A 23,830-nucleotide genomic window follows, 5' to 3' on the forward strand; every position below is an offset into this window, starting at 1 on the left:
GGAAATGGCAACCCACTCCAGTGTTCTTGCCTGGAGAATCCCAGGGACGGGGGAATCTGGTGGCCTGCTGTCTATGGGGTCGCACAGAGTCAGACACGACTGAAGTGACTTAACAGACTTAGTAAAATCTCCATGAAGTTCACTGATTTAGAATAACCACTGTTTACCAATGTAGCTGATTCATAGAGTGATAGAATAATAACAAATGGATTTAAATTTCAGGATGAAGAAATTTTTTTTGTGGTTTCAAAAATGTGGTCTAAGGAATATAGGTAAAATGAGTGTAGAGGAAAATATCTAGTTTCCTTGGGATTATTTTTTTTAATGCTTTTTTTACTTCAAAGTTTATAGAAAGGCATTTGTTAAAGGCCCACTGTGTATAAGATGTTGCCCTAAGTTCTGAGGAAAAAAAATAAGAAGGTTTTATTGAGACTTATTATTTACCATTTAAATTTGTCAAACACCTGGAAATACAGAGAAAAATAACTAAAATTTAAAACACAATAATCTTGAAATTGCAAAAGTAGGGCATTGAATGAGAATAATTGAATATGTGGCACATTAAAAAAATCCAAATTGCAGTTAAAAGTATATTTATAAACCTTTAAAATTTCTTGTGCAGGGAAACCCATTTCCCTGCTTCAGTTCAATTGCTTAATCTGCCAAAATTAGATTAGCCAAAGCACTAATGTGTGGTTGAAGTACGGAAATCCAAAATTTTGACAAATTTTAACACAGATGAGAAAAATAAGTACGAACCCTTGCACCTGCCTGAGACCTTTGCCGTTTGAGTCCATAGTTCTTATCCCGGTTTGCTGACCCCGCTTATTTTTCCTGCAGTATTTGTTAAAGCCGTTTCCCCTATGCAATAAATTGACCTGAAAGAGCAGGGCGGTTTGCTTTGGAAACCAAACCAACACTTTCAAGTCACTTGGTATCTTGTGATACAACTCATTGGTAACTGTTTTTTGGAGTATGGAAATATTTAGGAAAATTAGTAAAGTAGATATCACATGCATAATTTGACTCAGAGAGTCACTCACAGTTTTGCTTTTTGGCTTTGAAATCACTGAAAGGGGAAATAAACAGAAAGAGGAGAGAGGAGAAAATGGTGTAGGAATGGATGTTTCTGAGATGAGGTGGATGTTGGGCACATTAAGAGCCTTGGTTTCAGACCATAACTCCTACAACCTGCAGGTCTGAGGCTGTTGCAGAGGGCTGATTGATGGTAGTTGCCATCTTGGGATGACTGGCTCAGGCTTTGAGACTGACTGATCAGTGAACCAGTTTAGATATGGGCCCCTGGCTCAGAAATTGCACAAAGGACGATGGCAGCAGTGAGTAGAGTAAATCTGATGAGATGTCAGGATTCTCCGAAAACACTGGTCTTGGCTTTCTGTGCAGCCTTCAATTGTATACCAATGAATTCCACCTGGGGGAAACAAGAGATCATGGTAGAAGAATCCCTTAGAGGGTGCAACTGACCTGGCTTCAGATGCTTCAGATAACTAACAGGTTAAAAAAAGGAAAAAAATGTTCATCTGTACCATTTTTCTAGATGCCACATATAAGCGATATTATACGATATTTGTTTTTCTGAATTCACTCTGTACAACAGTGTCTAGGTCTATCTACATCTCAGCAAACAGCACTATTTCCTTCCTTTTTATGACATATATACATTACTATGTATAAAATAGATAACTGAGAACTGACTGTACAGCACAGGGAACTCTATACTCAGTGTACGATGATGATCTACACTGGAAGGATATTTTAAAAAGAGGGGAGATATATATATCTATATATCTATATATCTATATCTATCTATCTATCTATCTATCTATCTATCTATATATCTGATTCATTTTGCTGTCCGGCAGAAACTAATACAACATTGTAAAGCAACTATACTCCAATTAAAAAAAAAACAATAACAACAAAGGAAAACAAAGTGAAAGCTCTAGATCTATGAGAATACAATCATCTTGCCTTTTAAGAACTCCCACCTAAAGTTATTCTAGTTGGGTACATTACAATACAAAGCTTTGAAACTGTAAAACAAAATAGCTTTCAAACTCAGTTGACAAAAGCCATGCAATTGCCTTTCACTATGTAGAAGTTTCTGAAATGTTGGCTGTTTAGAGACTTCCTAATAATCATCGCTCAGTTTTACCCAGGTCATGAGCTACTCAAAGGGCTGAATCCACATAAGAGTTGTTTAAATGTGTAAGTGCTTCTTAGGAATGGAGGCATGTCCTTGACCTCATTTAATTTTCCCCCAGTTATAAGTAGTAATACATGTTCACTGTAGAAAATGTGGAAAATACACAGAAGTACAAAGTAAGTGACAGTACTGTCTAGTAACTCCCCCAGTTGTATGGGGGAGAACACCAAGAACATTTCTCTAAAGGGAGCAAAACATGACTCTTTGGAAATTTGAGAAAACAGCAGTCTTTTTCAATTGGGAGTAATTTTGCTCCCCAACCTAAGGACATTAGATAATGCCCAGAACCATTTTTTATTATTGAATTTTAAGAATGACTTATATATTTTGAAAATGAATCCTTTATCAGATATTCTTCCAGTTTTTTACTTTTCATTCTTCTAACAGAATATCTTTCTCATTAAAAAATTTGTTTTGGCTGCACTGCATGGCTTACCCCAATAAGGGATCAAACCCACACCCTCTGCATTGGAAGGCAAAGTCTTAACCACTAGACTGCCAGGGAAGTCCCCAGAAACATTTTTATTGTTACAACTTAGAAGATATTACTGGGATGAAGTGAGTATAAGCCAGCAATGTGCTAACCATTCTACAAAATAGCCCTATATAACAAAGAATTATCCTGTGAAAGTGTCAGTAGTGTTGACAAATTGTTGATAACATCATCAAAAGCCTAAGTTCCAATTGTATTTGTTTTGCATCAGAGTGAAATGTCAGACTTTCCATGTTGGAAAACTGTTCTTCCTACAACATTGTAATTATTCTAGGTCCTTGACCCAACCTAGAGATATATATTGTCAAGATTTTTCTGTATAAGCTTCCAGGCTTTTATGTGCAGAGTTTTTATGATAAGCTGACTAGAGGTCTACCTGTACACATTCAGGAAGAGAAGAGCAGTCACTGAAAGCTAATATTTCAGGGCTCTGGGGGTGGAGGGACCTGGCCCCTTTCCTCTTTGATAGGAAGGGGCTCTTGATTGGCACAGGTGAGAGACGGTACTTGGAATTCAGAGAGGGGATGAAGGTACATTGGTTGAACAAAGCTCAAGTAACCCTATTAAAACCAGCACCTCAGCAGACATTACCCCAGATTCTCTTCCTCTCTCTCAACTGACTCTGATTTCCTCTCATTTTTTCCTCCTCTTCCATTTTCATAAAGAATTTTAGAGTTTTGCTTTGTGGATTTTTATACATAAGTGGTATACTACACATACTGTTTTGCCCCTGACTTTTTTTCTGTCCAACAATTTCAAAAATATTTTTTCATGTTAACAGAGGGATCTGTTCATTCTAAGTATTGCATAGCAATCCATGAACTGAATATATCATAGTTTAACAGTTACCTATAGACATTTAGATAATTTCTGTTACTGTCCTATTAAACATAATGTTGCAATAACCTTGACACATGCTTTTTTGTGTTACATGTATTTCTCTGCAGTAGATTCCAAGAAATGAATTGCTTTGTAGAAAATTGAGCTCATTTAAAATTTTAACTGAAATTCACAAATTGTCTTTAAAAAGCCAAACCAATCTAAACTGTCATTAGAAAATGTATGAATTCCCATTTTCCTGTATAGTCACTAACCCTTGATATTACAAAACTCTTGTAATTTTTAGCAATCTGATGGGTTAAAAATAATATTTTTGTAATTTGAATTTCTTTGACATTTACTCTCAGGTTGAGCAGCTTTTCATGTTTTTAGGGTAAGTCATTTATATCTCCTCTTCTGAAAATTACCTTTATATCTCCTTTAACAATTTTGTTTCTTTTTGATTGTTGGTCTTTGAAAAATTAGTTTTTTAGAAGTTATTTATTCTAGGCAGATATTAATACTTTTTCTGTTATTTATTTCCAATTATTTTCACTCACTAAAGATGAGTTTAACCCTCATCTTTTTAATTTTGGGGTTATCATTCATTTCATAAATTTTAAAATATTGATATATTCAAATCTATCTATTATTTCCTTTATAATCTTGTCTTTTGGATGTTAAGGAGGCCTCCTTTCTTTTAAGCTTAAAATATGTCCTCCAATATTTTCTTCTAAAGTTTTCATCATTTGCATTTTTGTTTCTTTCTTTAACTCATGTGGACAAGGTTGGGTTTCTGGACATGAAACCTATGTGATTGCACAGAGCCCTACACTTAGAAGGAAATTATGTATTAATTTTTTGTGAGGATGTGAATGATGTGAATGAGGCAGTATATAGATTTCTTTAGGAATGCATGCTCTGGAATTAAACACTCACATTTGAATTAGACAGCACTGCTTAACTGTGTAACATCATGTAAATTTCTGCTCAGATTTCTCATCCTTAAATTGGGAATAGTGACAAGATCCAGCTCAAATCATTGTTTTATTGATGTGATGTAATCCAGGCAAAGCCCTTAGTAAAGCATCTAACATGTAGTAAATGCTCATTCAATGTTTGCTCTTATGTAAGTTTTCCTGTGTTCATTTTAATTAAAGATTTTTAAAGTGTCATGACTTACCTTTAATAAGGACCTCTTTTATACAGTACTGTCCAGGTTTTGTTCTGCATGTTCCAAAGTCCAAAAGACATCCATGAAAGGGGATTGAGAGGTTGCATTGTCTACAAATCACACCTCCAACAGCTCAAGTACAGAATAGGGAAAATAGAGATAGACATCAGAGAGGGAAAAAAAAAGAGAGAAAAGAATAATCCAAAAATAAAGTCGTGATTTTCAACTTTAAAAAGTAAACAATATTTTATAAATTGATTCTAATAACTCATATAAATTTAAAATATTTTATTTTTGGAATTTAATGGGGGGAATTTTATAACATATGCAACATTAAAGAAGTGAAAGCACTCTGAACTAATTAAAAATGAAGCCAGGTGGGCTAAACAACTTAGTTGGTTAAAATAAATTCAGGAACTCAGAGCCTAATTAAATTAAACCAAAGTTATTTAGCCAGAATATTTAATTTCAGCCATATATTCACTGTTAGGCCTTTGTTTCAATGTCTAAGGCTGTACATTATATGTAGTAGGTTCTCTTTGAGCATTTATTGCTTAATGTTTAGGTATTGTTGTTTAGTTGCTAAGTTGTATCCAACTCTTTTTCAACCCCATGGACTGTAGCCTGCCAGGCTCTTCTGTTCATGGGATTTCCCAGGCAAGAATTTTGGAGTGGGTTGCTGTTTCCTTCTCCAAGGGATCTTCCTGACCCAGAGATCGAACCCGGGTCTCTTGCACTGTAGGCAGCTTCTTTACCGTTGAGCCAAAAGGGAAGCCCTGTTTGCACATTGGTAGCTTCTAACTCAGGTTCTGTGGAGGCTGTGAAAATCTGTGTTCATTTTATTTTGGCTTAAAAGAGTTATTTATTTTCATTATGTGGAAGTAGCCCAGAGACTCTTGAACTTAGTCAACATAGGTGAGATTGGAAGACATTAACTTGAAGACCCCTTTTCAAATCTGACTATGCATCAGATTTACTTAAATGTTAAATGAACATTTAACATTAACAGTTAAAATGAACACAGATTTCCACAGCCTCCACAGCACCTAAGTTAGAATCTATAGGAGGTGGGGCCCAGGAATCTGTATTTTAGGTGCCCAGAAACAATGGAGGACTTGTGATTTGAATGAAGATGTCTGGACCGGTTTTTGAGAAGCACTGGTTCTACTGAATTCAGGAGCTGCCTTTGTAATAATCCCTGCAGGAAGCCTTGGCTTATGATAGAGAGCTCATTATCATTAAAAGAAAAAGCTCAGATTGTTAACGGATTCTTCAGAAATTGAACTAAAATTTGTCTTATGTTCATTGTTCCAATCTTTTAATATATGAAAACCATTGCCATTCCACTCCTATTCACTGATTAACTCCAAAGAAACATTTATGAAATATTTTGTGCAAAGTATTTTTAAAATAATCTTTTAAAAATATTTATTTATTTAGTGCGCCAGGCTTTAGTTGCAGCACGTGGAATCTTCAGTCTTCCTTGTGGCATGTGGGATATTTAGTTGCGCCATGCAAGCTCTTAGCTGCAGCATGTAAGACCTAGATTCCAGGGGTGGAACCTGAGCCCCCTGCTTGGGGAGCTTGGAGTCTTAGCCACTGGACCACTGGGGAAGTCCTGTGCAATGTATTTTGTATTTCTGACATATTGGGAGTTGGAAGAGATCACTTTTAATAGAAATTAGTCTGGCTAATCAGAGAAGGCGATGGCACCCCATTCCAGTACTCTTGCCTGGAAAATCCCATGGATGGAGGAGCCTGGTAGGCTGCATGCAGTCCATGGAGTCTCTAGGAGTTGGACACGACTGAGTGACTTCATTTTCACTTTTCACTTTTCACTTTCATGCATTGGAGAAGGAAATGGCAACCCACTCCAGTGTTCTTGCCTGGAGAATCCCAGGGACGGGGGAGCCTGGTGGGCTGCCGTCTATGGGGTCTCACAGAGTTGGACACGACTGAAGCTACTTAGCAGCAGCAGCAGCAGTCTGGCTAATGAGGGTAATTAATCTCTGTTGACCACTCTCTCCAGTTTCAAACTCTTCTCAAGACATTTTGGTTTATTTGGTTCACATTAGTACTCTCCCTGAACATGACAAACTTTCAATCTATAATCAGTGATCAACCAGCAAATATTTTTAAAAGAACTTAGTTTCTGCCAAGGAGCCTGTTAAGCAATTTACATGCATTAGCCCAGTCATTTCCCACAACTAAATTTTCAGGCATGTACAGTTTTCTACATTTCCCACAAAAGGAAACTGAGGTCATAAAATTTTAAGTAGTTCACTCCAAAGGCAGAGACAGGAGTTAAAAAAGGTCTATTTGAATCCAAACCCCTTGTTTTGACCAAATACTCCATGTCACTGAAGCTGCCTACCTTTGTGTATCCCAAACCTTCTGATGTCACCTTCTTCTTGCTGGAGATTTTGATTCTTCTGAGATTCAGGATCAGTTACCTGCCCAGAGTACTAGAGCTGCTTGCTTCTTCAAGTCACGCCCAAGTGAATTTTCCTCCTGGACTCATGATTTCTCAATTTACAACTTGTCCTTAGAGATCCACTTCATGGCTCAGTGGCCCTGCATGCTGGGGAGCTTACATGATGCTGGATCTTTCTCCGTCACGCCCAAGGCCCCTGGCTTGTTTCCTGGATGAGATCTGTTCTAGTTTCTCTCTCTCCTTCCTTCTGATTCCACACCCAACATCGATAGCCCTCTTCCTAAAAACTTGGCCCTGATATTCTTTACTGTAACTGAAGACAATGCCTTAACTTTTAGGCTTTTTGTTGACTGTACTTGTTCCATTGCACGACTACTTATCAACATATTCACAGATCCCATATCCTTTCTTCCAGTCTGTTTTTGTCTGAAAATGTATTGTTGGTTTTATTAATATAACTACACATGATATATTCCAATTTGACAACTAAACTCAAAGTTTCAGGTTTTATATTAAATTAATAGTTTCCTCACATGATTAATTCTGAAGTATGCTACTTTATGACCTTATTGTGGGGAAAACCTAACAGGCTATATTTAATTATTTAAATGCATATTAAAAAAATATATATATGTAATTACTTAAACATTATAAATCACAATGATGGTGACCTTTTTAAAATAACCATCCTTGCTTCATGGGCACTCCTTACTTCAAAATTTCTCTCTATGCTGAATCCTCTTCTTTAACCCTCACATCTTTTCTATGTATCCAACAAAATTAATACAATCCCCTGACTGAATAATTTTTGTCATGATAACCAAAAGACAGGAAAGCTGTTCTCTTGAAAATTTTCACCTATTCCAGTGTCCCCTACACATTCTTTACAGAAGAGGAGTATAAAGACTTCAAATACAGCAGAGACCCTAGCAGTTTGAGTTTGCTCCTGTACTCTGCAAGGGATAATCAGAACTCTGTTGTGAACTGTATTTAGTAATGAGGGCAGTGTGGGAAGCAGAGACTACAAATGGGTGGTCCAGCAGCTAGACCTGGTTTGTTTAACTTGGGCCATATTTATAAAGGCTTCCTGCCTAGTTTGGTTAGTTCCAGTTTAATGATAGTAATAGCAACTTCTGGGCCACCATCTACCAACTCAGTGTACTCATATATAAAATGAGAAATAATAGCACTTAACTCTTAGGATTATGGCGTGGATTCAGTGCATTAATACAAATATTTATTTATTTTTTTAAATACAAATATTTAGAACAGTACCTGGCATATAGGAAGTGCTGAATAAATGTTAGCTCTGGGTTTGATCCCTGGCTTGGGAAGATCTCCTGGAGAAGGGAAAGGCTACCCACTTCAGTATTCTGGCCTGGAGAATTCCATGGACTGTATTACAGTCCAGGGGGTCGCAAAGAGTCGGACCCAACTGAGCGACTTTCACTTTCTTATTATTAAGGGTTTACTTAAGCTTTGCTATAAACATCTTAAATACTTTAAGATCACCCCCCACTTATAATTCTGCAGTTTCTTGAGTAATTTTTCCTCTTTTTGATTTATGTGTTCTTAATGACTTACCACCTAAGAGGCAGAAAAAGATAAAAGCACCATTGAAGACAGTCCTCATTCTAAGATTTCTAGCCAAAAAGAAGATGGAAGGAAAGACATGTACCACCATTAAATCTTTCCTGGGGAAGCAATAAAGTTGTACATTTGTTAGCTATTATAAAATGGGAAATGACTAAAGTTCATTTATTTCATTAAGAAGGTATAAATAAATTCACTTGTAAAGGAAAAATAATGTATTTGTCAAAAATTCACTGTAAACTTCTCCTAGTTTCAGAACATTTTAAGCGTCTTTTTCTTATCAAATGCCATTCCCACCATCAATAATCTCCCTGAATTGCAAAACTAGGAAATGAAGTAGATAATGTTTCTAGAATAATATCCTGTTAAAAATACTTTTAACTATTAGCCAAACATTTTTATATATGCTTCTTCACAAATTAATGTTTTCATTGCAAATGATCATATTTATAAGGAAACATGATAGTTAACAATAGTTAACATTTATTAAAATGAAGGGAAAGAAATTGTCAGGTTGGCTAAAATATAACATTTCAGTTATGTATGACTTACCTGCCTTCTTTATTAATATGTTGTGGAAATTTTCTAGGTCTTAATGTCTTTAAAGGATAAGAAGAAAAATTTCTGATGTAATAGTTTGTTATAACTGAAACCAGTGAGGCAGGTCTCTGATCCTCTAGATTCTAAACAGTTTAAACAGTAAAAATTAACCAAGTAGACAGACATAAAAATTTTCACCTGAATTGTCTGATCTATATGGAACTTAACATAATAAAACTAAGTCAGGTACCAGTTAAACAAATTAACTATAAATTTGGCTAATAATTTCTAAGTTCCCTATGCTACAGATTAATTAGTTCATGTACACATAGCCATATGGGCATTTTTATCTGTTCATTACATAAAGTACTTGATCTTGATATTAAAAAAAAATACCGTATAATCTTTACAGTGGAACTTGATACATTCAGAAAGCATTTTGGTTTTTAGAAATGTTTATTTATGAATTAATATATAGTTCTAAATTAGTACATTCTTCTTGAAGCAGATTATAATATGAAGACTGTTGAAATCACTTTGGAACATGTTCCCACCAAATTGAGTGTCTACCCCAAATGTAACCATATTAAATATGTTGAGTGTCTTTTTTATTCTGAGCATTTTTATACTGCATCTGTAATTTGGGAATATGTATAATATTCAGTTCAGTTCAGTTTAGTTGCTCAGTCGTGTCTGACTCTTTGCAACTCCATGAATCGCAGCACGCCTGGCCTTCCTGTCCATCACCAATTCCCAGAGTTCACTCAGACTCATGTCCATTGAGTCAGTGATGCCATCCAGCCATCTCATCCTTTGTCATCCCCTTCTCCTCCTGCCCCCAATCCCTCCCAGCATCAGAGTCTTTTCCAATGAGTCAACTCTTCGCATGAGGTGGCCAAAGTACTGGAGCTTCAGCTTTAGCATCATTCCTTCCAAAGAAATCCCAGGGCTGATCTCCTTCAGAATGGACTGGTTGGACCTCCTTGCAGTCCAAGGGACTCTCAAGAGTCTTCTCCAACACCACAGTTCAAAATTGCTTTTTGTAAAAATAGTATCATATACTACATATAATTTTTCCCTTTGTATTTCACTCAAAAGTATGTTTAAAATCTTTTGAGGTCAGTCTTTAAAACTACTTCTTTGTTTTTTTCATTGCTATATAATATTTTTGATATGGATATACTATATTTATTTAGCCATTTCCGGGTTGATTGAGCTTCCCTGGTGGCTCAGACAGTAAAGAATCCACCTGCAATGTGGGAGACCTGGGTTCAATCGCTGGGTTGGGAAGATCCCCTGGAGAAGGAATCAACTACCCATTCCACTATTCTGGCCTGGAGAATTTCATGGACTGTATAGTCCATGGGGTCACACAGAGTCAGATATGACTGAGTGACTTTCTCTTTTGCTTTCACTTTTCCTGGTTAATGAAACATCAGTTCAGTTCAGTCGCTCAGGTATGTCCAATTCTTAGCAACCCATTGAACTGCAGCAAGCCAAGCCTCCCTGTCCATCACCAACTCTTGGAGTCCACCCAAACCCATGTCCATTGAGTCGGTGATGCCATTCAACCATCTCATCCTCTGTCGTCGCCTTCTCCTCCCCTCAATCTTTCCCAGCATCAGGGTCTTTTCAAATGAGTCAGCTCTTCGCATGAAGTGGCCAAAGTATTGGGGTTTCAGCTTCAACACCAGTCCTTTCAATGAACACCCAGGACTTATCTCCTTTAGGATGGACCGATTTGATCTCCTTGCAGTCCAAGGTATGATCAATAGTCTTCTCCAACACCACAGATCAAAAGCATCAATTCTTTGGTGCTCAGCTTTCTTTATAGTCCAACTCTCACATCCATACATGACCACTGGAAAAACCATAGCCTTGACTAGACGGACCTTTGTTGGCAAAGTAATGTCTCTGCTTTTTAATAATGGCTCTGCTTTTTTAAGTTTTTAAAGTTAATGGGTTGATCATAACTTTCCTTCCAAGGAATAAGCGTCTTTAAATTTCATGGCTACAGTCACCATCTGCAGTGATTTTAGAGCCCAGAAAAATAAAGTCAGCCACTGTTTCCACTGTTTTCCCATCTATTTGCCATGAAATGATGGGACTGGATGCCATGATCTTAGTTTTCTGAATGTTGAGCTTTAAGCCAGCTTTTTCACTCTTCTCTCTCACTTTCATCAAGAGGCTCTTTAGTTCTTCTTCGCTTTCTGCCATAAGAGTAGTGTCATCTGCATATCTGAGGTTATTGATATTTCTCCCGGCAATCTTGATTCCAGCTTGTGCTTCTTCCAGCCCAGCGTTTCTCATGATGTACTCTGCATAGAAGTTAAATAAGCCGGGTGACAATATACAGCCTTGAAGTACTCCTTTTCCTATTTGGAACCAGTCTGTTGTTCCATGGCCAGTTCTAACTGTTGCTTCCTGACCTGCATACAGGTTTCTCAAGAGGCAGGTCAGGTGGTCTGGTATTCCCATCTCTTTTAGAATTTTCCACAGTTTATTGTGATCCACACAGTCAAAGGCTTTGGCATAGTCAGTAAAGCAGAAATAGATGTTTTTCTGGAACTCTCTTGCTTTTTCCATGATCCAGCAGATGTTGGCAATTTGATCTCTGGTTCCTCTGCCTTTTCTAAAACCAGCTTGAACATTAGGAAGTTCATGGTTCACATATTGCTGAAGCCTGGCTTGGAGAATTTTGAGGATTACTTTACTAGCGTGTGAGATGAGTGCAATTGTGTGGTAGTTTGAGTATTCTTTGGCATTGCCTTTCTTTGGGATTAGAATGAAAACTGACCTTTTCCAGTCCTGTGGCCACTGCTGAGTTTTCCAGATTTGCTGGCATATTGAGTGCAGCACTTTCACAGCATCATTTTTCAGGATTTGAAATAGCTCAACTGGAATTCCACATAAGCTCTTGTTTTGTTTTGTTTCAATGACAAACAGTTTTACAATGTGTGTATATGTCCTTGGGCACTTATGCAAGTAGTTTTTCCAAGACTGATTCTGAGAAGTGGAATTACTCAGGGTGTGTTTGTGTAATGTTTTAATGTGCTGTGCTTAGTCGCTCAGTTGTGTCCACCTCCTTACATCCCCTTGGACTGCACCCTGCCAGGCTCCTCTGTCCATGGGGATTCTCCAGGCAAGAATACTGGAATAGGTTGCCATGCCTTGCACTAGGGGATTTTCCCAACCCATGGATGGAACCCAGGTCTCCTGCATTGCAGGTGAATTCTTTACCAACTGAGCCACCAGGGAAGCCCAATAAATACCATCAAATTGCCCCTGAAAGTGACTATCGATCTTCTTACCACCAGCAGAGTTTGAGTACCTTTTTCCCTCATTAATAATGAGTCAAAGATTTGCAATATAATGTTAATTAGTAGCTAAAAATCTAAAATAACAGTATACTTTAGCCTATCAATTGGACAAAGATGAAAAAGTTATTGACAAAGGGTATTTTGAAATATGCACTTTTAATTACAGTGTCAGGAAATGTAAATTAATGTATGGGTGTGTGGGTGTGGGGTATGTGTGCGTTAGTATCTACATGCTATTAGTACATTTACTCATATGCATACATTAGTGTATTAGTACATATGGTCTACTAGTACATTTACACATAAAAACGCAATAAATACTTTGTATTACATCATATATAGTATAGATTTATCAGTTCAGTTCAGTTGCTCAGTTGTGTCTGACTCTTTGCGACCCCATGGACAGCAGCACGCCAGGCCTCCCTGTCCATCACCAACTCCGGGAGTTTACTCAAATTCATGTCCATTGAGTCAGTGATAGATTTATAGTTTGCTTTAAAAAAACTTTTTCACATGTTGAATATTTATTTTGTCTTTAAGTATTCCTTAAGAATGCATTTTTATAGATTCTGTAATATTCGATACAGTAAGTCAATGGGTTTACTATTGACTCATTGGAAAAGAGTCTGATGCTGGGAGGGATTGGGGGCAGGAGGAGAAGGGGACGACAGAGGATGAGATGGCTGGATGGCATCACTGACTCGATGGACGTGAGTCTCAGTGAACTCTGGGAGTTGGTGATGGACAGGGAGGCCTGGCGTGCTGTGATTCATGGGGTCGCAAAGAGTCGGACATGACTGAGCAACTGATCTGATCGGATATGATCTGATAAAGGAGTGATGTTATTCAATAAGTATTTATTCAGTTTCTATTATGTTGCAGCCATACTGATTTAATTTTTTTTTCCTATATCATTTTGGTAGAGAAGTGAAAGGCTGGCAAAGGTGAGACTGGAGACAGAGAGAACATTAGGAGGGCATTGCACTAGTTCAGTTAAGAGATAATAAAGCCTGGAACCAGGGCAACAGGAGGGATGCAAAAGAGGAAATAGATGAGAGAAATGCCAAGGACTAAGTGTTCACTATCTTAATGCAAACTGTCTTGAGTCAGGAAACAGCTCAGTCCTATCTTTTTCTGCAATAATACTCCACTTAACACACTTTAAAATAATTATGTCTTTATATTCTCTCTAGTCAGAGTGTTATCTTCTTGAGTGAAGAAATGCCATCTTGTTATCTCTAGGTTCTAGTAGGATGCCTGGCACATAATAGGTGTTTGATAAATGTTTGCCAAATGAATGGGATATCTTTACTGGAAGGAAGATCAGAGAAAAGAATCCCAGAGTAGTAGCATGAAGATAAGAGATTGTGGGAAGGATAAGTGGCAAGGATAAGCCATGAAATTGAATGGACTCTCCTTGGGCTGGTGTAGACTGAGGTCCTAGGTGCTGTATTGGGCCTGAGGAAATAAGCAAACTCTGGTTTTTTCAAGGGGTTGCTTGGCTGTCTCTTAAGATAGTTCTCCCCTGGCAGTAAGAAGGAAGAAGTAGCTGGTTCCTAGGATTCAACCTTCTGACTGAAATCCTAGAATCCAAGCTAGCTACAAGTCCAGAGTCTTTAAAGTCTGAATATGCTGGAGAACCTTGGGAAAGCTCTATTCAGGCAAATCAGGACAGGATTGTCTGTCTCTAGGGATGGTTACCTCTGTGGTAATACAAAGACATTTAATGACCTTAAATAATTCACTTCATCATACTGAGCCTTGATTTCCTCACCTCTATAATGAAGGGTTGGATTATAGTGTTCTGTGGTTCCACATGGACCGAAAAGCCTGGCAGGCCACAGTCCATGGGATCACAAGAGTCGGTCACGACTTAGCGACTAAACCACTGCCAGCTCCATTTTAGTCCTCCAGTTAGTGAACAGAAGGAGAAACTCTAAAATCACAGGTTTGGATAAAGCCTCCTTAGTAGCAAGAAATGACATTTGTATTGTATGAACCTTGATTTCTCACCATAGTAAGAGGAATGTATATGCATATAGATGGGCTGGTGCCTATCACACCAGCTGCAGTGTGACACACAGATACACATGTTGCAGAGTACTACTAGTGAGTCACATTTAAGACACTCTCCTCTATTTTCCAGTAGATTTTGTGATGAAGAAAAATGTGAAATACATAACTTTAACATTATGCCCAGGAGGGTGACAGCAGGGTTTAAAAGCACTCAAATGCTTACTGTAGGATGGTTTACCTGTAAGAGCCACTGTTGTCCTGATCTCTGCTAAGAACTAATGCTGAATTATATTACTTTGAAGCTAAAAAAATATTGCCACCAACCTTGGTGGCTTAGGGATAGAAAACTTTTTATTCCCATTTGGGGAGATTCAGAGAGATTACAAGATTCCTTTATATGACTTATTAAGTAAATGAAGATTTGGGACCAAAAAAGCCGAAGTGTCCTCATTCTCCATGAGGATGTTTCCTCAAATACCGAATGTGAACTTCCTTTATGGGTAACAGAGATGTTACAGTAGCAAATGAACATTATAATTTATATGCAGTAATAACTAGAATCTATAGCAGTTTAAGATTCTAAACCAAACTTTAGATGTTGCCATTTATTCAATAATGACTTATTGACCTCTTAGTATGTGTCACATACTATATAGTTAAAGCAAAAGCAAAAAAAAAAAAAAAAAAACCTTGCTATCATGCACCTTTATTCTATTGAAAGAAAAAGAAATGAGAAAGCAAATATATGTACATACAAATAAAATAATTTCAAATAACAATGAGTACCATAAGAAAATAAAATAGGGAAATGTGATAAACATTGATGACAGGTAGGAAATATCTATCAGAGTCCAAAAAGGTGTTATGGGTTGAATCATGTCTTTCCAAAATATGTATGAAATCCTACCCCAGGACCTCAGTTCAGTTCAGTTCAGTCACTTAGTTGTGTCTGACTCTTTGTGACACCATGGACTGCAGCACACCAGGCTTCCCTGTCCATCACCAACTCCCAGATCTTACTCAAACTCATGTCCATTGAATCAGTGATGCCATCCAACCATCTCATCCTCTGTCATCCCCTTCTCCTCCCACCTTCAATATTTCCCAGCATCAGGGTCTTTTCAAACGAGTCAGTTCTTCACATCAGGTGGCCAAAGTATTGGAATTTCAGCTTCAGCATCAGTCCTTCCAATGAATATTCAGGACTGATTTCCTTGAGGATGGACTGGCTGAATCTCCTTGCAGTCCAAGGGACTCTCAAGAGTCTTCTCCAACATCACAGATCAAAAGCATCAATTCTTTGGTGCTCAGCTTTCTTTATGGTCCAACTCTCACATTCAAACATGACTACTGGAAAAACCAAAGCTTTGACTAGATGGACTTTTGTTGAGAACCCCATGAACAGTATGGAAAGTACCTCAGAAAGTGGCCTTATTTGGAAATAGGGTCATTGCACGTCCAATTAGTTAAATTCCATCATTAGAGTAATTTCTAATTCAATATGACATAAAGGAGAAATTTGGACAGAGATACACAGGCAGAGAACATCATGTGAAGATGAAGGCAGAGATTGGGATGATGCTTTTATAAGCCAAGGAATGCCAAAGATTGCCAGCAAAACTTCATCAGCTAGGGGAGAGGCATAGAACAGATTCCCCCTCACAGTTCTCAGAAGGAGCCAGCCCTGTCCACACCTTGGTTTTGGATATCTAACTTCTAGAATTGTGAGACAGTAAATTTCTGTTATTTAAGTCACACAGTTAGTGGTACTTTGTAATGGCAACCCTAGCAGACTAATACATAATACTAATACATAATACATAAGGAAACGGATGGCATACTCAAGGTAAAAGAGATTTTAATGAAAGTAAACAAACAAGAGATGATGAAACCACCCTAGACCCCAAAATAGGCTGTTGCTCCTGATCTTAAAAGGATAAAGGGAAGGAGCCATGAGTGGAACCTTATGGTAAGTGATGGCTATAGAACTTTGGTAAAAGAACATGGCCACCACCAACCAATAACTCAGCATGGAGGGAACCAGGGAAATACCTAGATCTTTCTTTCCTTCTGCCCTTCTGTTTCCTGCCATTGCTTCCCACTGGCAAAACCCAACAGAAAGAGAGACCAAAGAGGCCTGGTTGATACATCTTGTGAAGGTCAGCTTCCTGGGGAACAGGGGGTAATGGAGAACAGTAGACATTATGTTTGGAGGAACAAATGACAACTATCTAGCAGGGTTAGGGAAGAGATGGCAGTTGAGCTGAGAACTCAGTGAAACAGCCATCATGGGGAATTATGTTCCTGCAGAGGGAACAGCAGGTGTAAAGGCCCTGAGGTGGGAGTGAACTAAGTGATTTGAGAAATAGAGAGCCAGAGTGCTCAGGTGTGGTGAGTGCAGGGACACACAGACTTGGTGAACTCAGAGATATGGGCAACTGTTATAACATTTAGGGCCGCGTTTAAGTGTCAATAAGGTTAGACTTGTAATGGGAAACAAATGGAGAATTTTAAATTATTGAGAAGTGATGTGATTTGCATTTTGAAAGGATCACTTTAACTGCTTTGTGGAGTCTCTGGTTTTAGAAGGGTTAGCGTAGAAGCAGGGTGCTTACTTAGGAGGTGATCAGATCAGATCAGATCAGATCAGTCGCTCAGTCTTGTCCGACTCTTTGCGACTCCATGAATCGCAGCACGCCAGGCCTCCCTGTCAAACACCAACTCCCTGAGTTCACTGAGACTCACGTCCATTGAGTCAGTGATGCTATCCAGCCATCTCATCCTCTGTCGTCCCCTTCTCCTCCTGCCCCCAATCCCTCCCAGCATCAGAGTCTTTTCCAATGAGTCAACTCTTCACATGAAGTGGCCAAAGTACTGGAGTTTCAGCTTTAGCATCATTCCTTCCAAAGAAATCCCAGGGCTGATCTCCTTCAGAATGGACTGGTTGGATCTCCTTGCAGTCCAAGGGACTCTCAAGAGTCTTCTCCAACACCGCAGTTCAAAAGCATCCATTCTTTGGCGCTCAGCCTTCTTCACAGTCCAACTCTCACATCCATACATGACCACAGGAAAAACCGTAGCCTTGACTAGAAGAACCTTTGTTGGTAAAGTAATGTCTCTGCTTTTGAATATGCTATCTAGGTTGGTCATAACTTTCCTTCCAAGGAGTAAGCGTCTTTTAATTTCATGGCTGCAGTCACCATCTGTAGTGATTTTGGAGCCCAAAAACATAAAGTCTGACACCGTTTCCACTGTTTCCCCATCTATTTCCCATAAAGTGATGGGACCGGATGCCATGATCTTCGTTTTCTGAATGTTGAGCTTTAAGCCAACTTTTTCACTCTCCACTTTCACTTTCATCAAGAGGCTTTTTAGTTTCTCTTCACTTTCTGCCATAAGGGTGGTGTCATCTGCATATCTGAGGTTATTGATAATTCTCCTGGCAATCTTGATTCCAGCTTGTGTTTCTTCCAGTCCAGCATTTCTCATGATGTACTTTGCATATAAGTTAAATAAGCAGGGTGACAATATACAGCCTTGATATACTCCTTTTCCTATTTGGAACCAGTCTGTTGTCCCATGTCCAGTTCTAACTGTTGCTTCCTGACCAGCATACAGATTTCTCAAGAGGCAGGTCAGGTGGTCTGGTATTCTCATCTCTTTCAGAATTTCCCACAGTTTATTGTGATCCACACAGTCAAAAGCTTTGGTATAGGCAATAAAGCAGAAATAGATGTTTTTCTGGAACTCTCTTGCTTTTTCCATGATCCAGCGGATGTTGGCAATTTAATCTCTGGTTCCTCTGCCTTTTCTAAAACCAGCTTGAACATCAGGAAGTTCACGGTTCACATATTGCTGAAGCCTGGCTTGGAGAATTTTGAGTATTACTTTACTAGCGTGTGAGATGAGTGCAATTGTGCAGTAGTGTGAGCATTCTTTGGCATTACCTTTCTTTGGGATTGGAATGAAAACTGACCTTTTCCAGTCCTGTGGCCACTGCTGAGTTTTCCAAATTTGCTGGCATATTGAGTGCAGCACTTTCACAGCATCATCTTTCAGGATTTGGAACAGCTCAACTGGAATTCCATCACCCCCACTAGCTTTGTTCATAGTGATACTTTCTAAGGCCCACTTGACTTCACATTCCAGGATGTCTGGCTCTAGGTCAGTGATCACACCATCGTGATTATCTGGGTCATGAAGATCTTTTTTGTACAGTTCTTCTGTGTATTCTTGCCATCTCTTCTTAATATCTTCTGCTTCTGTTAGGTCCATACAATTTCTGTCCTTTATCAAGCTAATCTTTACATGAAATGTTCCTTTGATATCTCTGATTTTCTTGAAGAGATCTCTAGTCTTTCCCATTCTGTTGTTTTCCTCTATTTCTTTGCATTGATCACTGAGGAAGGCTTTCTTATCTCTTCTTGCTATTCTTTGGAACTCTCCATTCAGATGTTTATATCTTTCCTTTTCTCCTTTGCTTTTCACTTCTCTTCTTTTCCCAGCGATTTGTAAGGCCTCCCCAGACAGCCATTTTGCTTTTTTGCATTTCTTTTCCATGGGGATGGTCTTGATCCCTGTCTCCTGCACAATGTCACGAACCTCATTCCATAGTTCATCAGGCACTCTGTCTATCACATCTAGTCCCTTAAATCTATTTCTCACTTCCACTGTATAATCATAAGGGATTTGATTTAGGTCATACCTGAATGGTCTAGTGGTTTTCCCTACTTTCTTAAATTTAAGTCTGAATTTGGCAATAAGAAGTTCATGGTCTGAGGCACAGTCAGCTCCTGGTCTTGTTTTTGCTGACTGTATAGAGCTTCTCCATCTTTGGCTGCAAAGAATATAATCAATCTGATTTCGGTGTTGACCATCTGGTGATGTCCATGTGTAGAGTCTTCTCTTGTGTTGTTGAAAGAGGGTGTTTGTTATGACCAGTGCATTTTCTTGGCAAAACTCTATTAGTCTTTGCCCTGCTTCATTGTGTATCCCAAGGCCAAATTTGCCTGTTACTCCAGGTGTTTCTTGACTTCCTACTTTTGCATTACAGTCCCCTATAATGAAAGATAGCAGTATTCAAATGAGATATTATGGTGACTTGGGCAAAAGTGGTAGATAAGAAGGTGGAGCACAGGGGACAGAGTGAGGCTCTAGGTTGAAAATAGAGAAGAAAGGACTTGTACTTCAACCTATGCGGGAAGGAAGGAAAAATGAGGAGTCAAGGTTGACGTCTGGGTTTTTTGGCTAGAGTAATTCAGTGTTTCATATATACTGAGACAGGGAAATCGGGGAAGAGCAGATTTGAGAGGAAAACTATAAGTTCTGATTGGGATACATTAAGTTTTAAATATCTTACAAACTTCCAAGTAAAGGTTACAAGTAGCAGCTGGCAGTGAATCTCAAGCTTAGGAGAGAAGTTAGGGCTAGAAATATAAATTTGATGTGTTATTTGAAGCATGTATATGAAATTGGATAGCACTGCCTATTGCAAGATTATACACAGAGAAGAGAGGACTTTTTCTGGCAATATGGAAAGCTAGAGATTCTGAAACCCATGTCTGCTGCGTGACATCTAAAAATACTCAACAACAATGAAAAAAACCCTTTTGAAATAATCAAATACTCCCTTTAAGAAACTATGAAAATTCACCAAGGTTAGGAATAAAGAGGAACAGGAGAACATGGAGGCAAATGTTGTGGACTGAATATTTATGTCCTCCCAAAATTCATACTGAATTTGAAGTCTCAGGCCCCAGTGTGGCTATATTTGGAGATGTGGCCTTTGAGGAAGTAATTAAAGTTAAATGAGGTTGGAAGTGTGGTACTCTGATCTGACTGGATTAGTGTCTTTTTAAGAAGACTCTGGAGACATTTGACTTCCTTTACTCACTTCCTCAACCTGAAGAGGCAGTGAGAAGGCTGCTGTCTGCAATACAGAAAGGGTCCTCACCAGAAGTCAAATCTGCTAGAATGCTGACTTTGGACTATTAGGCTCTAGAATGGTGAGACAATAAATTGTTTAAATTACTCAGTCTGTGATGTTTTGTTATGGCAGCCTGAGCAGACTAAGACAACAAATGAACTTTGAATCCTTTGCATGTATTGAAATCACTGGATATGTGTGGTCTAGAGCTTTGGAACATAAGGGATATTGGAGACAAAGTACTGGGTCAGTGCAGGTCATAGATTTATTAGAAACCACTTTACATAAATCCAGGAAGTAAGCCAGAAAGAAAAACACCAATACAGTATGAGATCAGATCAGATCAGTTGCTCAGTCATGTCTGACTCTTTGCGACCCCATGAATCGCAGCACTCCAGGCCTCCCTGTCCATCACCAACTCCCGGAGTTCACTGAGACTCACATCCATCGAGTCAGTGATGCCATCCAGCCATCTCATCCTCTGTCGTCCCCTTCCTCCTCTCCAATGCCTCCCAGCATCAGAGTCTTTTCCAATGAGTCAACTCTTCACATGAGGTGGCCAAAGTACTGGAGTTTCAGCTTTAGCATCATTCCTTCCAAAGAAATCCCAGGGCTGATCTCCTTCAGAATGGACTGGTTGGATCTCCTTGCAGTCCAAGGGACTCTCTAGAGTCTTCTCCAACACCACAGTTCAAAAGCATCAATTCTTCAGTGCTCAGCCTTCTTCACAGTCCAACTCTCACATCCATACATGACCACAGGAAAAACATATGGAATTTAGAAAGATGGTAACGATAACCCTGTATGCGAGACAGCAAAAGAGACACAGATGTATAGAACAGTCTTTTGGACTCTGTGGGAGAGGGCGAGGGTGGGATGATCTGGGAGAATGGCATTGAAACATGTATGATATCATATGTGAAACGAATCGCCAGTCCAGGTTCGATGCATGATACAGGATGCTCGGGGCTGGTGCACTGGGATGACCCAGAGGGATGGTATGGGAAGGAAGGTGGGAGGGGGGTTCAGGATGGGGAACACGTGTACACCCGTGGCGGATTCATGTTGATGTATGGCAACACCAGTACAATATTGTAAAGTAATTAGCCTCCAATTAAAACAAATAAATTTATATTAAAAAAAAGAAAGAGCTATGTCCTTAGGTAATGGGTGAACTAAGAAAAGAAAACTCCCCTCTCAGAAGCAGACAGCAATATTGGGTGTGGTACTGGAGGGAGGTTAAAGAAAAGAACTGTCTCCTCTGACAATATCTTTCATATTTGGCTGAATTTATATTATTTTCGTGGTTCTAAGAATGATAGGCTAGGGACTGTAGTTTAAAGGAGATACTGATGTCCTCAGGCACAGAGCAAACCAACACAAATACTCCTTAGAGGACTTTCCTTTTGTTTTAGGCTTTAGAGAGTTCCCACAAAGTTCAAGAAAATTTATTTTATTTTATTTTTGTTGAAGTTTAGTTGATTACAATGTTGTACCAATCTCTGCTGTATAGCAAAGTGACTTAGTTATCCACATATACTACGTTCTTTTTTTATATTCTTTTCCATGATGGCTTATCACCAGCTGAGTATAGCTCCCTGTGCTCTACATTAGGACTTATTGTCTCTCCATTCTAAATATAATAGTTTGAATACCAGCCCTAAACTCCCAGTTCATCCCTTTCTCTTCCCCTCTCCCCCTCAGCAACTACAAGTCTGTTCTCTATGCGTCTGTTTCTGCTTTGTAGATAGATTCATTTATGTCATATTTAAGATTCTATATGTAAGTGATGTCATATGATATTTATCTTACTCATTCTGACTTACCTCACTTTTTAGTATGATAATCTCTAAGTCCATCCATGTTTCATTCTTTTTTTATTCCATTGTATAAATGTACCACATCTTCTTTATTCAGTCACTTGTTGATGGACATTTAGGTTGCTTCCATGTTTTGGCTATTGTGTACAGTGTTTCTGTGAATATTGGGGCTCATGTATCTTTTTGTATTATAGTTTCATCTGAACATGTGCTCAGGAGTGGGATTACAGGATCATATGGCAACTTTATCTTTAGGTTTCTGGGAACCTCCACATGGTTTTCCATAGTGGCTGTACCAACTTACTTTCCCACAGCAGTTTAGGAGAGTTCCCTTTTCTCTACTCCGTCCCTAGCATTTGTTATTTGCAGACTTTTTAGTGATGGCCATTCTGACTGGTGTGAGGTGGTACCTAATTGTAGTTTTCATTTGCATTTCTTTAATAACTAGTGACGTTGAGCACATGCAAATTTAAAACATACAAGAAAATGAGCTATGTTGAACAAGGGTAGTGGAAACAATAAGCAGAATTAGAATGGTAAGATATTAAAATTTGAAATTATTAGATATAGAATATAGAAATGTATGTTATTGCTTAACAAAATAACAGGAGGAAATAAAATCTGACAAAGAAATAAAAGACTACCAAATTGGATAAATAGGTTGAAAAAAAACCCAAATTGAATTTTCAGGAATAAAACATATAATCATAAATTAAATGTTTAGTGTCATATAACAGACACAGGGCTTCCCTGATAGCTCAGTAGTGGGGCTTCCCAGATGGCTCAGTGATAAACAATCTGTCTGCCAACGCAGGAGATGAAGGAAATACGCAAATGCAGGAGATGCAGGGTTTGATCCCTAGGTTGAAAAAATTCCCTGGAGGAGGAAATAGCAACCCACTCCAGTATTTTTGCTTGAAAAAATCTTATGGGTTGCAGAGTCAGACACGACTGAACTACTGAGCACACACACACCAGACATTAGTGGTAGGGTTTATTGCAATGAACATAATAAACACAAATACTTGACCTCATGCAACTTACCCTCTAGGTAAGGAAATAAAAGTTAAAACATACTGGAAGGGTTCAAGAGCAGACAATTCAAGCTGAAGTAAGAATTAATAAAGTGAAAAATAAATCTAAAGAAATAACAGAATTCTGCCTAGAAATATAAGGATATGAAAAATGTGACAGAGATTAAATGTTAGGTAGGATAAGTAAGAAAGTAAAAAAGATTGTAAAGTTACAAAAGGAGATAATAGAGTATGTGAAATCCAATTTCAAAAGTTAATGGTTGGTACTTTGTTAAAAGCCATGATTTTTCAGGATTGTGTTACGGAAGGAAGATGTTAAAAGTAGCCTGAGAGAGAAGACATTTCATAAACCAAGGAATGACGGTGATATTGACACTTGGCCTCTAAAAAGTAGGACCCACAAGATATGGAGTAATATCTTCAGTGTGTTGAGG

At 38.5% G+C, this 23,830-nt stretch overlaps 1 protein-coding gene across 1 annotated transcript in view; it reads right to left on the reverse strand.

Annotated features, from left to right (window-relative positions):
* Positions 1-311: 311 nt before the first annotated feature.
* C8H9orf57 (chromosome 8 C9orf57 homolog) overlaps positions 312-23,830 on the reverse strand; it is an 85,803-nt gene continuing 62,284 nt past the window's right edge. The window contains exons 2-5 of the mRNA XM_070794163.1: positions 9,293-9,423; positions 8,732-8,841; positions 4,723-4,845; positions 312-1,432 (exon numbers count right to left, since the gene is read on the reverse strand). Of these exons, the coding sequence (XP_070650264.1) occupies positions 1,308-1,432; positions 4,723-4,845; positions 8,732-8,841; positions 9,293-9,423 (489 nt within the window). The 3' untranslated portion in view covers positions 312-1,307. The remainder of the gene's footprint in view (positions 1,433-4,722; positions 4,846-8,731; positions 8,842-9,292; positions 9,424-23,830) is intronic.

Source organism: Bos indicus, chromosome 8 (genome assembly GCF_029378745.1).
Source record: "Bos indicus isolate NIAB-ARS_2022 breed Sahiwal x Tharparkar chromosome 8, NIAB-ARS_B.indTharparkar_mat_pri_1.0, whole genome shotgun sequence".
Taxonomy (NCBI): Eukaryota; Metazoa; Chordata; class Mammalia; order Artiodactyla; family Bovidae; genus Bos; species Bos indicus.